The sequence below is a fragment of the Lampetra fluviatilis genome, chromosome 20 (assembly GCF_964198595.1).
Source record: "Lampetra fluviatilis chromosome 20, kcLamFluv1.1, whole genome shotgun sequence".
Taxonomy (NCBI): domain Eukaryota; kingdom Metazoa; phylum Chordata; class Hyperoartia; order Petromyzontiformes; family Petromyzontidae; genus Lampetra; species Lampetra fluviatilis.
This window is the reverse complement of record NC_136294.1, coordinates 4310965-4327278: the sequence shown is the minus strand read 5'-3', so window position 1 is coordinate 4327278 and position 16314 is coordinate 4310965. Positions and strand designations below refer to the sequence as shown.

The window sequence follows — 16314 nt, the reverse complement described above, 5'->3', positions numbered from 1 at the left end:
GCGGGAATCGAACTCACCCACGCACATCACCCGCGCACATCACCCACGCACAACACCCACACACATCATCCACGCACATCACCCACGCACATCACCCGCGCACCTCTCCCACTCGCATCATCCACGCACAACACCCACACACCTCAACCACGCACATCATCCACGCACATCACCCACGCACAACACCCACACACCTCAACCACGCACATCATCCACGCACATCACCCACGCACATCACCCGCGCACCTCTCCCACTCGCATCATCCACGCACAACACCCACACACCTCAACCACGCACATCACCCACGAACATCACCCACGCACATCACCCGCGCACCTCTCCCACTCGAATCATCCACGCACAACACCCACACACCTCAACCACGCACATCATCCACGCACATCACCCACGCACATCACCCGCGCACCTCTCCCACTCGCATCATCCACGCACAACACCCACACACCTCAACCACGCACATCACCCACGAACATCACCCACGCACATCACCCGCGCACCTCTCCCACTCGAATCATCCACGCACAACACCCACACACCTCAACCACGCACATCATCCACGCACATCACCCGCGCACCTCACCACGCGCATCACCCACGCACGTGGCATCGGGCATTCCGAGTACAGTGCCCTTGTCCGCAGGAGTGGCTGTACCCCACGCGTGCCAACCTCCGCAGCGAGCCCGCCTCTCTCTCTCTTTCTCTCTCCTCCTCCTCCAGTGAATCGCTCAAGCCTCCGACTGTCATAATTGCTCAGCCTGGCTCTGTCATCATCTGGCTGGCTGCTCTAGACGTGTTCAGTTGCACCACCACGCCGCCACACGTGCTAAAATTAGGCCTAATTATAAGAGTTTCGTTCGCTTCACACCGGCCGGAGCTATAGACGCCGCGTTCGTGTGTGTGGGGGGGTTGTTTTTGCTGTTGTTCATAAAATAATAATGCCAGGCAAATGTTATTGTGAAGGGCCTCCGCTAGAGCAGAGGGCAGATCTAGCGAGCCCCTCAGGAGGGTATTCTACCTAGGATGGACAGATACGCAAGAGTATTTTAAAAAAATAAACGCGATATCGAACACCCCGACCCTTTCGGATTTGGAAGTCCGACGTACGAACAAATGACACCACGCTCTTTGTGTTCTTTCGGTAAAGTCACGTAGGTAGAAAGATAAAATAAAAAACATAAATCACGACGTTTCGATCGCAACACAAGCGATCGTCTTCAGACAGAAATAATATAATAATCCAGCAGTAGAACTGCTGCTGCACCAGAAAGTTCTTCGTGATTTATTTTTTATTCTATTTTTCTACCTACGTGACTTTACCGAAAGAACCAAAGAGTATGGATTCCTGCAGTCACGAAAGCTTCAAATCACGCAATAACACCATGGTTAGCATCCCCTTTAAAATAACACGCATGTCAGACCTCGAAAGCTAAAGCGGCCTTTTGAGCGCGGGTCGTGCTTGGATTGGGTGACCACTCGGGGTTTTGCCAGGATTTCTAAAGCAGTGCGACTGCGAGGTAGTCCAGGATATGGCAGGACAGCAAATAATTGCATCTTTAACACGTAGGCTTTCGCAACCAATATTATTCATAATCAACGTTTTTGGGTTTAGATCGCGTTATTTATAAATGTGTCGTAACCCTCCACCAATTGTAAATGTTGTGGTTTCACGCTTCAACACACCGGTGGGCTAAAGCAGTGAACTATTTGTCTTTTGTCAACGTGACACTTTTGACTAATTTGCCGTGTCGGGTGGTGGAGGGTTACGACACATTTATAAATAACGCGATCTAAACCAAAAAACGTTGATTATGATTAATTGAATCTAACTGCGCGGCACATTCAGTACGAGTTATTACCCCCCTTCGCATGCGTGGGCATCCCTCCGGTGTCTCCAATTTCCTTGCACGTGAAGCCAACCGCTCATTGAAGGAGTTGGCCAAGCATGCCAATTATTATGTTCACATTGCTTAAAAAGATTCTGACACGATACAGCAAAACGGAATCCTGTGCGTAAGAATTGATGATTATTGATCGAAGAATTAAGAAACATCACATTCGAATGATGTTGTCGTGTTGTGTTTGCACTGACAGAGCAGACGCACGTGCAACACAGGCTGGAGACAACGAGACAATACAAAGGAGACACCAACGACGTGGGTGGGACACATGGATCGCGTTGTTGTTTATACTCGGGGATGGGGGAGCGGTGTTCACCTGAGTTCGATTCCTGACCACGGTGACGCACCAGTAGCGGGTGAAATCTTTATCCGTCAAGGGGTCCCCCCCCCTCCTTCATCAACCCGCTTGGTGAAGTATGGTCCAACAACTCCCATGGACGATACGGCGTTTGGGGCGGGGGGGAGGGGAGGTCTTCATCCAGGGGTGGATTGACAAAGTGCCGAACAATATTTGTATTATTAATTATAAAATGAAATAAAAATTAATAAAAAATAAAATAATAATTTTTTAAAATGTATTTTAATTTCATTTTTTAAATTAATTTTAATTTCATTTTTTACCTACGTGACTTTACCGAAAAAACTAAGAGTATGAATCCTTACAGTCACGAAAGCTTCAAATCTAGAATGATTAATTATAGCCCACGTGGCACTTGTGATACCAGAGTGCATGTAGCTTAGATTCAAAGGGGTAGCGACTACTTCGGGGGTAACTTTCCGCGGTGCTGAAATGCATCATCGCCTTTTGCCCCGGCGCGACAACGTTCCGGCAAATCTGATCGGTCAATCGAGAGTGGAGGTCAAGCCTCGTTGGTGGATCAGCTGCCAAGCAGCATTGATCCCTCTCTGCCCTATTGATTGATCTGCATTAGCGATGTGCGTTCTTTAACGCGCCGTACGGTTTTGCGCTGTGCGCTCTCGCGAGCATGCCGGAGCGTGTCCGCCTCTTCTCTACCAACACAGCCAAGTACTGTATATGCAAAGGTGATGCAAGCGTCTATCGCAGCTGAATTAGCCTATGTGGCAATCTAAATGTTGCCGTATTCTCTGGTTGCAAGACGCACCCAAAACGTGGCGCTCGGTGTCAACAGAATTGCACTTGTAAAGAACATGTGTGCACTTTTTTGTTGATGTGTGAGTGATATATGATCTAAATCGACTCCTGTGCACTTCCCCCCACCCCACCACCGCCATAAAGACAAAGATCCCCCGTGCAGCCTTTAACAGACTTTTGGGGCAAGTGCTTCTTTCGAGCACCGCCCCACTCACCCCGATCCACCCCCACACAATTCACCAGCTCGCGGAGTGGTGAAGTATGGCCAAACGAGCCCCCATAATCGGCACTGTGCGGAGAGGCCGTCACCCAGCGAGGGACTCACAGTGGATTGTAAATAATTACTCGGCTAAATTTCGATTTAAAGCTTTCGTGACTGCAGGGAGTCATATTTTTGTTTCTTTCGGTAAAGAACCAAGAATATTATTTCTCGGCTTTTAAGATGACCGCTTGGAGCCCCAAGCTTTTGCTCAAGTCCGCTTCATGTCCAGCGCCACCACTCCTGTGAAGTGGAGTTTTGAGAAAACGGCGATGCTGTCATCGAACAAGAAGTCCACCTGCGCGTTTATTGTCGTCTAAGTCAAAAGCTCGTCGCTTGAAGTGTAATCCAGGTGCTCCGAAAACGCGAGTCAGAAACCCTGCTTCATATAAACGAATTAAAACGATTTCATTTATTTGTTTTACCAGGTAAGAACCACTGAGCTGTACAGCTCTTTTTCAGAAGCGACCTGGCTGCAATTCATAGCTCAACGAAGTGGCTCATCACGTGGAATTTTATAGCAGCCAAACACTCTAAATACGTGTCGATTCTAAACGTGGAAGAGAAAACCCTGAGGACGCGGAGAAAAATCTACGCGACCACGTGGAGAACACGCAAACTCCAAATACACCAGCGTCAGTCGGAATTGAACCCACGACCACCCGTATACCAGGCGAGGTAGTTAACATCTCATAGCCACCGTGGCCCCGAGTCATATTTTTCAAGCGGAAAGACCTTTTTTTTGTTCTTGGCAATTTAAAGATATCCGTTCCTTAACTCTGTGCTGCTGGCTACTTGATATGGAATTGTCAAGATGCCTCGCCTTTTACAATGTACAGCTTTATGTTAGTCCACTGCTGGATGAAGGCCTTTTCCACAATATTTGGTCCATGAGGGAGTGATTTGACCAAGACGTCACGTCGCTTGTTGGTGTGGTATTTAAAATAATAATTATATTGCTGCCATAATTCACCCACACGATGATGCTATGAATAAACATCTCAAAAAGGAATTGGCCCGATATCTCAAACATGGCATTCGTAGTGGAAACAAAAGTGTCTTCAGCACTTGCTCAGACTTCTGTGGGTAAATTATTGAGGTATGACAATGTTTTCGTATTTCACATTCACTACTTACGGACAACCATGAATTGAGTGACCAATGCAACATTCTAGTGATGTCCTAGCATGTCTACGAAGCAAACTAATTGACGCGAATATGGCTAACGCCACGCTTATAACTAAGATACATTCTAAAACGAAAAGCGTTCTAATTTTAGCCCCCAAAATATATGGCTTGGAGCTGGATCGTCGTCACCTACATGACCGAGTCAGCAAAACGTCATTCATTGATTTAAGTTTCGTGGTAACCGCTTACAAATACATACAAACCCTAATCTTCATTGTATCGAGTAATTCACCTCGAGCGGGCAGAGTGCCGTTAAAGCTGGTGGGTAGCAAGCTAATTCCGCTTCTGATTACTCGCACGGAATAGATCGTGTAGCTTCAATAGTGTGGCCTGAAGTCAAGTGGGCGTGTGTATGAAGACTCGAGCGTTGGGTTACACAACAGTGAAAGTCCGTCTATATACACAGAGGGCGACAGGGTTGACGGTGCAGTGGTGACACTGGTGCCTCACAGACAGAAGGGACTGGGTTCGATCCCCGACTCGGTTGGCTTTCTCCTTGGAGTTGATGTGTTTCTCTCTCTCCATTTTCAGCATAGGTTACCTTTGGGATGCGCTGGTGTCGTCGCATAGCTAACAAAAAACAACGACCCGTGTAATGTAACTGCTATTGGTCATATATCCCCGTGCTTACACAAACATTCCTGCCAATCACTAAAATGGGAATTATGCACAGCGATCAATCGCCCACCCCCATACTATGCAAACTAGGCAGGAATCTCCTTGATAAGTGTCTTGAGACTCGGTGAGGCTTTGCTGGGTAAACAATCGGAATAAAAATAACAACAACAACAGAAAATAATAGTTGAACATGCTGACCATGCTTCTCTTACTTGTGATTTAATTGAGTTGTTTTCATTTATTTTTTTACCTACGTGACTTTACCGAAAGAACCAAAGAGTATGAATCCTTGCAGTCACAACAAACTTCAAATCTAGAATCATGTTTCTCTTCCTTCATGATACCATGCACCACATTGACCAGCTGGCAACCCAGTGAGACCACGGGCTCTCTTTGTCACGGGAGGCCTGAGTGAGAATGATCTCTCATTTTGCAAAGTAAAACCCGATAATTTCCACCGCACCATCTCCTAAACAAGTAAAGTGCTCAGTATTAAGGATACATGTTCAGCCCCCGCAACGGCTTGCTCACACCACTTATAAAGTAAAAACATTTTATTTTTATTTTACCAGCTAAGGCTCACTGATAGCTCAACGAAGTGGCTTATCACGTGGAAATGTAAAGCAGCCAAATCCTCTAAGCGCGTGACGACGATTCTAAATGTGGAGGGGAAAAACCGAAGGACCCGGAGACAAAGCCACGCGACCAGTAGCAGGCGTCAGGGTCGGGATCCAACTCATGACCTCCTGTGTACACCAGGCGAGGGAGTTAACATCTCATAGCTACCGTGATGATGATGATGAGAGAGAGACACGCAAACTCCAAATTAAACAGCAGGCGTCAGGGTCGGGATCGAACCCACCACCTCCTGTATATCAATCGAGATAGTTACCATCTCCTAGCCACCGCGATGATGATGAGAGAGAGAGAGACACGCAAACTTCAAATAAACAGCAGGCGTCAGGGTCGGGGATCAAACTCACGACCTTCTGTACACCAGGCGAGGTAGTTAACATCTCATAGCCACCGTGATGATGACGAGAGATAGACACGCAAACTCCAAATATATAGCAGGCGTCAGGGTCTGGATCGAACTCACGACCTCCTGTACACCAGGCGAGGTAGTTAACATCTCGCCACAGTACATGTGTTACTATCGCGAACGCTGGTATCGCCTAAATTGTCAATGGGATTTATCTCACAACACGCACCCACACATCCGGGTGGGCATTTGACCATTGCGGGTGGACCAAGAGCGCACGAGTCACGGTGAATATTGTCACTGAACAAAACAAAAATATGAATCACGGTCGCTGGGCACACTGCCCAAAGGTCCACAACGACAATCGGCCAGTAACAATCAGCACTGTTGAAGTTGTAATAGCAGAGAGAGAGAGAGATTAAATGCGCTTCTTGAATTGCGCTAGGTTATTATTCTTCTATAAGAACTCGGTGGGGGGAGGATAGAGACGATTATGTGCGGAGGGGATTTCAAAGAGGAGCAGTGTGCGGGAAGAAACCGAGAGAGAAGCAGTGTGGTGAGTGAGTGAGTGTGTGAGTGAGAGAGTGAGAGTGTGGGTGAGTGATTGGGTGAGTGAGTGAGAGTGTGGGTGAGTGATTAGGTGCGTGAGAGAGTGAGAGTGTGGGCGAGTGATTGGGTGAGTGAGTGAGAGTGTGCGTGAGTGATTGAGTGAGTGAGAGTGTGGGTGAGTGAGAGTGTGGGTGAGTGAGTGTGTGGGTGAGTGATTGAGTGAGTGAGAGTGTGGGTGAGTGATTTGGTGAGTGAGTGAGTGTGGGTGAGTGAGTGAGTGAGTGAGAGTGTGGGTGAGTGATTGGGTGAGTGAGTGAGTGAGTTGTTGTGACCTGCTGTGTGGTGGTTGAACACGGCGTGGTGGATGAGACGAAAAAAGTCTGGTCGACTGATCCCTGAACATTGGTGGTGGAATCAAAATAATATTCACTGTGTATGGTGAACAGTCGCCAGGCTAATAGCGATAGTAGAGTGATAAGGAGGCGATTGTCCGCCGGTAAGCGAGTGACTCGAGCAATGATTACGTTCACGGGAACAGTAACCACGGTAATGGCGATCGAAGAGAGAGTGATGGTAAGCGCGATGTGAGAGTGATAAGTAGGCGACTGTCCATCGGTGAACGATTGAACCTCAGCAACATACCTTTGGGGGGGAGGAGAGGAGGGGGGGTGAGGGGATGGGTGTGTGGGTGTGCGGGGAAGAATGGGGCACGCACGATGATGGATCTCACTCCCCAGCCCACCCTTCCACATCCCAGGATCGCGTTAATTGCACGCGCGCTAAGTGAATTCGCGACGTACATTCCCAGCTCTCCGTAGACGTTGTGGAACTCCATGTGGTCGCACGCCTGCACGAAGCCCACGACCCACGTCTGTCCCGGCGGGATCGGGGGTACGACGAGTCGAGCCGACGCACGGAAGTAGGGCGTCTTGTAGCGCAGCACGATGGGCGACGACTCCTCAACTACTGTCGGCGTGGAGTCGATCGTGGCCGAGAACTCCTCCACCACGATGTTTTCTCGGCGGAGGCGCCGCGGCTTGCAGATGAGGCTCTGGATGCAGCCCATGGTGGCGGTCGGTCGGTGTCACGGGACCAGAGGTTTGACCAGAGACGAGACGCGCGCCTCGATGTTTGGGACCGCTCCTGCCCACCAAACTCACCCACCCACACACCCACCTCCTCTTCTCGACTTGATTGAGATCAAGGTGTCATCGTTGCAAAAGCCGTGAATTCCACCACAGCTCCAGCCGACTCCAGCAACGATTGTCCTATCGTCCGTACGGGGTTTCCACCGTGGAGTCGGAAGATCGCACCGTCGGTATATTTTACGTGCCACTTCGGCGGCCGCGTTGGAAAGTTGCAAACGTGCGAAGTGATTTGTCCATTTGGCGAGCCGGAGTGGAGCAGCGACGCCGATGATGCGTCTAAGCCGCGGAATGGAGATGACCCCTCGAACCACCACCACCAACAACAACAACCACCACCACCACCATCCACCACGACCACGACGCGACCGTGCAGTTGAAGGTTGAGCCGATGCGATGAGATGCACCGTGAGGTTTGGTGGGGCACGGTGTGTGAGGAGTGCTGATGGAGCGGTAGCAGCAGCAGCGGCGGTGGCGGTGGTAGTGGCGATGATGCCTATACCACTTCGCAGAGACGCCGGCTAATTATGAAGACGTAGTCCCTCTCTCACGGCGGGGAAGCAGAAGCAGAGGAAGAAGAACGTGAGACGAGCAAGAGGCGATAGCTCGCGGGTGCCGTACGACACCACGCGCGTGACACGGATGACGCTGCCGCGTGCCGCACTGACAGCGACTCTAGCCCCCCCCCCCACTGATAGCGCTGCAGCTGACCCCCCCCCCCTTACACTCCCACCCCCTCTCCTTTAACGCGAAGCTCTTTGTCCAGCGATTCTCATCGTCTCGCGCGCGCGCGCCGCGCCTGTCCGGGGGTTTTGCCTACCGACACCGCTCGCTCGCTCGCTCCACGAATACAAAACGACGCCACCGATCTGCCACCCCCCCCACCCCCCCCCTTCTCTCTATCGCTCTCGCCCTCTCTGGTCGTGTCGCCTCGTCGCATCTCGCGCTCTCTCTCTCCCTTTGCGCCTTCTCGCTCGTTCTATTATAACGTCGCTCGCACGCGCGCTCTCTCTCTCTCTGCGGCGTTAGTGGTGGTGGTGCTGCTGGTGGTGCTGTTGGACTGGGCCAGGCTGCCCACGGAAAAGGATGCACGGGCGAGATAAGGGAGCGAAAGGCGCCTTGCGTGGGTCCGCCACGCCCGCGTGCTGCCCAGCATTGTGTGAGTGTTGGTGCTACTCTCTCTCTCGCTCTATTCTCTCTCTTAGCCGTGCGTGCATGTGTCACGCTGTCTGTGAGTGTGTCACGCTGTGTGTGTGTGTGAGACGCTGTGTGTGTGTGTGCGTGCATGTGTCACGCTGTGTGTGTGTGTGTGTCACGCTGTGTGCATGTGTCACGCTGTGTGTGTGTGTCACGCTGTGTGTGTGTGTGTGTGTCACGCTGTGTGTGTGTGTGTGTGTCACGCTGTGTGTGTGTGCGTGTGTCACGCTGTGTGAGTGTGCATGTGTCACGCTGTGTGTGTGTGTGTGTGTCACGCTGTGTGTGTGTGCATGTGTCACGCTGTGTGTGTGTGCATGTGTCACGCTGTGTGTGTGTGTGTGTGTCACGCTGTGTGTGTGTGCATGTGTCACGCTGTGTGTGTGTGCATGTGTCACGCTGTGTGTGTGTGTGTGTGTCACGCTGTGTGTGTGTGTGCATGTGTCACGCTGTGTGTGTGTGCATGTGTCACGCTGTGTGTGTGTGCATGTGTCACGCTGTGTGTGTGTGCATGTGTCACGCTGTGTGTGTGTGTGTGCGTGTGTCACGCTGTGTGTGTGTGCATGTGTCACGCTGTGTGTGTGTGTGTGCGTGTGTCACGCTGTGTGTGTGTGCATGTGTCACGCTGTGTGTGTGTGCATGTGTCACGCTGTGTGTGTGTGTGTGCGTGTGTCACGCTGTGTGTGTGTGCATGTGTCACGCTGTGTGTGTGTGTGTGCGTGTGTCACGCTGTGTGTGTGTGCATGTGTCACGCTGTGTGTGTGTGTGTGCGTGTGTCACGCTGTGTGTGTGTGCATGTGTCACGCTGTGTGTGTGTGTGTGCGTGTGTCACGCTGTGTGTGTGTGTCACGCTGTGTGTGTGTGTCACGCTGTGTGTGTGTGTGTGTCACGCTGTGTGTGTGTGTCACGCTGTGTGTGTGTGTCACGCTGTGTGTGTGTGTCACGCTGTGTGTGTGCATGTGTCACGCTGTGTGTGTGTGCATGTGTCACGCTGTGTGTGTGTGCGTGTGTCACGCTGTGTGTGTGTGAGTGTGTCACGCTGTGTGTGTGTGCATGTGTCACGCTGTGTGTGTGTGCGTGTGTCACGCTGTGTGTGTGTGCATGTGTCACGCTGTGTGTGTGCATGTGTCACGCTGTGTGTGTGTGCGTGTGTCACGCTGTGTGTGTGTGCGTGTGTCACGCTGTGTGTGTGAGTGTGTCACGCTGTGTGTGTGTGCGTGTGTCACGCTGTGTGTGTGTGCGTGTGTCACGCTGTGTGTGTGAGTGTGTCACGCTGTGTGTGTGTGCGTGTGTCACGCTGTGTGTGTGTGCGTGTGTCACGCTGTGTGTGTGTGCGTGTGTGACGCTGTGTGTGTGTGTGCGTGTGTCACGCTGTGTGTGTGTGCGTGTGTCACGCTGTGTGTGTGTGCGTGTGTCACGCTGTGTGTGTGCATGTGTCACGCTGTGTGTGTGTGCGTGTGTCACGCTGTGTGTGTGTGCGTGTGTCACGCTGTGTGTGTGAGTGTGTCACGCTGTGTGTGTGTGCGTGTGTCACGCTGTGTGTGTGTGCGTGTGTCACGCTGTGTGTGTGTGCGTGTGTGACGCTGTGTGTGTGTGTGAGTGTGTCACGCTGTGTGTGTGTGCATGTGTCACGCTGTGTGTGTTTGCATGTGTGACGCTGTGTGTGTGTGTGAGTGTGTCACGCTGTGTGTGTGTGCATGTGTCACGCTGTGTGTGTGTGTGTGCGTGTGTCACGCTGTGTGTGTGTGCATGTGTCACGCTGTGTGTGTGTGCATGTGTCACGCTGTGTGTGTGTGTGCATGTGTCACGCTGTGTGTGTGAGTGTGTGTGTGTCACGCTGTGTGTGTGTGCATGTGTCACGCTGTGTGTGTGTGCATGTGTCACGCTGTGTGTGTGTGCATGTGTCACGCTGTGTGTGTGTGTGCGTGTGTCACGCTGTGTGAGTGTGCATGTGTCACGCTGTGTGTGAGGGTGCATGTGTCACGCTGTGTGTGTGAGTGTGTGTGTGTCACGCTGTGTGTGTTTGCATGTGTGACGCTGTGTGTGTGTGTGCATGTGTCACGCTGTGTGTGTGTGTGCATGTGTCACGCTGTGTGTGTGTGCATGTGTCACGCTGTGTGTGTGTGTGCATGTGTCACGCTGTGTGTGAGTGTGCATGTGTCACGCTGTGTGTGTGTGCATGTGTCACGCTGTGTGTGTGTGCATGTGTCACGCTGTGTGTGAGTGTGCATGTGTCACGCTGTGTGTGTGTGTGCATGTGTCACGCTGTGTGTGTGTGCATGTGTCACGCTGTGTGTGTGTGCATGTGTCACGCTGTGTGTGAGTGTGCATGTGTCACGCTGTGTGTGTGTGTGCATGTGTCACGCTGTGTGTGTGTGCATGTGTCACGCTGTGTGTGTGTGTGCATGTGTCACGCTGTGTGTGAGTGTGCATGTGTCACGCTGTGTGTGTGTGTGCATGTGTCACGCTGTGTGTGAGTGTGCATGTGTCACGCTGTGTGTGTGTGCATGTGTCACGCTGTGTGTGAGTGTGCATGTGTCACGCTGTGTGTGAGTGTGCATGTGTCACGCTGTGTGTGTGTGCATGTGTCACGCTGTGTGTGTGTGTGCATGTGTCACGCTGTGTGTGAGTGTGCATGTGTCACGCTGTGTGTGTGTGTGCATGTGTCACGCTGTGTGTGAGTGTGCATGTGTCACGCTGTGTGTGTGTGCATGTGTCACGCTGTGTGTGTGTGTGCATGTGTCACGCTGTGTGTGAGTGTGCATGTGTCACGCTGTGTGTGTGTGTGCATGTGTCACGCTGTGTGTGAGTGTGCATGTGTCACGCTGTGTGTGTGTGCATGTGTCACGCTGTGTGTGTGTGTGTGCATGTGTCACGCTGTGTGTGAGTGTGCATGTGTCACGCTGTGTGTGTGTGCATGTGTCACGCTGTGTGTGTGTGTGTGCATGTGTCACGCTGTGTGTGTGTGTGCATGTGTCACGCTGTGTGTGAGTGTGCATGTGTCACGCTGTGTGTGCGAGTGTGCATGTGTCACGCTGTGTGTGTGTGCATGTGTCACGCTGTGTGTGTGTGTGCATGTGTCACGCTGTGTGTGTGAGTGTGCATGTGTCACGCTGTGTGTGTGTGTGTCACGCTGTGTGTGTGTGTGTGTCACGCTGTGTGTGTGTGTGTGTCACGCTGTGTGTGTGTGTGTGTCACGCTGTGTGTGTGAGTGTGCATGTGTCACGCTGTGTGTGCGTGTGTCACGCTGTGTGTGTGTGCATGTGTCACGCTGTGTGTGTGTGTGCATGTGTCACGCTGTGTGTGTGTGTGCATGTGTCACGCTGTGTGTGTGTGCATGTGTCACGCTGTGTGTGTGTGCATGTGTCACGCTGTGCGTGTGTGTGCATGTGTCACGCTGTGTGTGAGTGTGCATGTGTCACGCTGTGTGTGTGAGTGTGTCACGCTGTGTGTGTGTGTGCATGTGTCACGCTGTGTGTGTGAGTGTGCATGTGTCACGCTGTGTGTGAGTGTGCATGTGTCACGCTGTGTGTGTGAGTGTGCATGTGTCACGCTGTGTGTGTGAGTGTGCATGTGTCACGCTGTGTGTGTGTGTGTCACGCTGTGTGTGTGTGTGTGTCACGCTGTGTGTGTGAGTGTGCATGTGTCACGCTGTGTGTGCGTGTGTCACGCTGTGTGTGTGTGCATGTGTCACGCTGTGTGTGTGTGTGCATGTGTCACGCTGTGTGTGTGTGTGCATGTGTCACGCTGTGTGTGTGTGCATGTGTCACGCTGTGTGTGTGTGCATGTGTCACGCTGTGCGTGTGTGTGCATGTGTCACGCTGTGTGTGAGTGTGCATGTGTCACGCTGTGTGTGTGAGTGTGTCACGCTGTGTGTGTGAGTGTGCATGTGTCACGCTGTGTGTGTGAGGGTGCATGTGTGACGCTGTGTGTGTGTGCATGTGTCACGCTGTGTGTGAGTGTGCATGTGTCACGCTGTGTGTGTGAGTGTGTCACGCTGTGTGTGTGAGTGTGCATGTGTCACGCTGTGTGTGTGAGGGTGCATGTGTGACGCTGTGTGTGTGTGCATGTGTCACGCTGTGTGTGTGAGTGTGCATGTGTGACGCTGTGTGTGTGAGTGTGCATGTGTGACGCTGTGTGTGTGTGCATGTGTCACGCTGTGTGTGTGAGTGTGCATGTGTCACGCTGTGTGTGTGAGGGTGCATGTGTGACGCTGTGTGTGTGTGCATGTGTCACGCTGTGTGTGTGAGTGTGCATGTGTGACGCTGTGTGTGTGAGTGTGCATGTGTGACGCTGTGTGTGTGTGCATGTGTGTGGGGGGAGCGCTTGTGATTCCCGCTCACGGCCAACACCAGCAACGATTATCTGAACCGGTCCTGGACCTCCCCTAGGTGGACTCAGCCTCAAATGAGCACCGTACATTGTGCGGCGCGTAAACATCGCCACTCGGGAGACAAAGGCGGCCGGGCGTGGTTGCTGGCCCTAACACCCCCCTCGAGTGCCGTGCCGGCCTTCACAGGTGCTCGCTAACAGCGCTTACCTGTGGAAAGGCATTGCCAAGGCTACACCGGCGGGCGTTTGCCGCTGTGTGTCTGTGTGAGAGTCGGACATCCGTACGCGTGGACCCATTGATGTGCGCGCACTTTGCTCCACACAACACCGCACGCGTCTGCACGGGATGCTGCATCGTGGCTCTGTAAGCACCCACACAACACATGTGCTGGTGGTTACTATACACAGACAAAAACAAAGATCCCCCGTATAGCCTGTAACAGACTGTAGGGGCAAGTGCTGTTAGCGAGCAACTATGAAGGCCGGGACGGAACACGAGGCGGGTGTTAGGGCCAGCACCACGCCCGGCCGCCTTTGTCTCCCCAGTGGCGATGTTTACACACCGCACCGGGGTACTCATTTGAGGCTGATTCGACCTAGGGGAGGCCCGGCACCGGTTCAGATAATCGTCACTGGTGTTGGCCGTGAGCGGGAATCGAACCCGGATTTGCCAGGTCTCTAGCGCAGCGTAGCGCTAACCGCTGCACCACCGCTCCCCACTACTATACGCCCATTGTGGCCCATGCAGAGGCGGGTGTTCACATCAACGATGGAAACCACGAGGGCTTAATACGAGTGGCTGTGAGAGTGAGTGACGCGATATAAATTTAAAGTCGTATTTATTTGGTTATTTTTTTTTATTTTATCCGGGACGCGAAGGCCAGCCAAGAATTCCCGGGAGGTTGTGGACAGGGGGAGGGGGGTATTTTCCGGCGTTCAGCCCCGGACAGCTCCGGCTGAAATGAAGCCCTTGGGTGAAGCCGGATGCGACAGAAGACACTCGCGGTGTTTCTCAATACGAGTCGTAAAAACGTAAAGACGGTGTATTTCCATTGATCAGATTAACATGTAGTGTTATACCAATATCATCCACAATACAAGTTTTTTTTATTTAGGTTAGATCGCGTTAATATATAAATGTGTCGTTGAACCCGCCACCACCCGACACAGCCAACTAGTAAGGGCTGTCACGTGAACAGAACGTGGCCAATTCGTCACTAGTACAGCACTAGTATGTAGTGTATAGTGTAGTGTATAGTGTAGTGTATAGTGTAGTGTATAGTAGTGTAGTGTATAGTGTAGTGTATAGTGTAGTGTATAGTAGTGTATATGTGTATAGTGTAGTGTACTAGTACAGCACTAACCGGTGTGTTGGAGAGCCAAGCCACAACATTTACAATCTGAGTACGACATTTCGCCAGTAATCACAACTAGCTTCATCAGTTTGTAATTGCTAGTAACTAATTTTCACATATATAATCGATGTATGCCTTACCATCCAGTTATGTTTACATAGGGATGGCCCAGTGGTTAACGCACCACTGGTGATCATAATAATGATAATTGGGATTAATAAAGCGTCGACTAAATGCATAAGCATCTCATTTTACAAGGCACACATGAAAGGCACATTCAGACCAATAAGCTCGGCAGTAATACAAATACTGAACTATTTACATCCGCAATTGACATGTTCATAAAAATCTTCTCTAAATACTTTTTTTTAGAAGGCTCCTGCTGCACGTGAATCTTCGCCCAATTACATACATATAAACATTAATTAGCCGTTTCACTTCGTGGAGAATATAACAGCGATGCCCGGAAACCCCCCCCCTCCACCACCCCCCCCAAATCTCTGCATACAGGGGATCAACACCGTCAAAGTCCGCACAGACGGGTCCACGAACCCAGCTTCTGCACTAAAGTTTCACCAATCTACATCTTTTCACGCGACTCGAGGCCCACCGCCGCCGCTTGGAAACGATCCGCCGACGAAACGCGTCCACGGCTGGGAGCATCCCTGGACGACACAGACACGACACAGACACTCTTCGGCGAGCAGACGGGGGGGGCAGGGGAGGGTATTTGACGCTGCCGAAATTAGGAGACCTGCCCGGGCAGGTGGTGATGCCTCTCCTCTTGGGTAGGGGGTGGAGGCTAGAGAACAATGCGTTAGAGACACACTCGGAGAGAACTGCAGCTGCTGCTGAAGTTGCTGCTCCCCATTCTGTTTGGTGTTTAACATTTGCTTCGAGTTTGTTGAACATTGATTGTATCTTGTCCCCCCCCCCGCCTCATTCCCTCCTACGTCTTTGTATCCCCCCCCTCCCCCGCCTTTACACAACATAACGCTGCAAGGTCGCATCACAGCGTGCTCTGTGCACTGTGACGTCACACCGCGTGCTCTGTGCGCTGTGTGACGTCACACCACGTGCTCTGTATACTGTGACGTCACACCGCGTGCTCTGTGCGCTGTGTGTCGTCACACCGCGTGCTCTGTGCACTGTGTGACGTCACACCTCGTGTTCTGTGCACTGTGTGACGTCACACAGCGTGCTCTGTGCACGGTGTGTGACGTCACACAGCGTGCATAGAGCACGCGGCTCACGAGCCAAAGTCAGAGTTGTGGGTGAAGTTGGTTCTGTTACTTTTTATTGCTCAATAAAAAAAACGTGTGGTACAGTGATACCCCGGCGGTATACGTCGGGGATGCGTTCCTGAAAGGCGCGACGACGTATATCGAAACGACGTGAAATCAAAGCGATGTACAGGGTAGGCGGTGGTGGTGGTGGTCGTGGTGGGGTTCAGGCGACGCGAGTCGCGACGCGGTGTTAATCAAGTGACGACTGCTGCTGTACGCGTTTCGAAAATTGCCTGCGTAAGAATTGACGTGAATCCTTTCCTGCGTGTTGTATGTCACCAGTCCGTGCGAGGTATGCCACCACGAGAGGCCGCCGCTATCATTCCTCGTGTACACGATATTTCACACCAGCCGCGATGTCTTCCATCTCCT

General features: G+C 51.8%; 1 protein-coding gene and 1 long non-coding RNA gene across 2 annotated transcripts in view; one reads left to right on the top strand and one right to left on the bottom strand.

Moving 5' to 3' along the window:
• The window catches only part of LOC144937863 (protein FAM78B-like), a 22456-nt gene extending 14079 nt beyond the window's left edge, over positions 1-8377 (bottom strand). Inside the window, exon 1 of the mRNA XM_078865388.1 lies at positions 7431-8377. Coding sequence (XP_078721514.1) covers positions 7431-7696 — 266 coding nt within the window. The 5' untranslated portion in view covers positions 7697-8377. The remainder of the gene's footprint in view (positions 1-7430) is intronic.
• Positions 8329-16314, top strand: LOC144937864 (uncharacterized). The gene is made up of 3 exons (XR_013637786.1): positions 8329-8357; positions 8805-8934; positions 15167-16314. It is a non-coding gene; the product is annotated as an uncharacterized LOC144937864 (long non-coding RNA).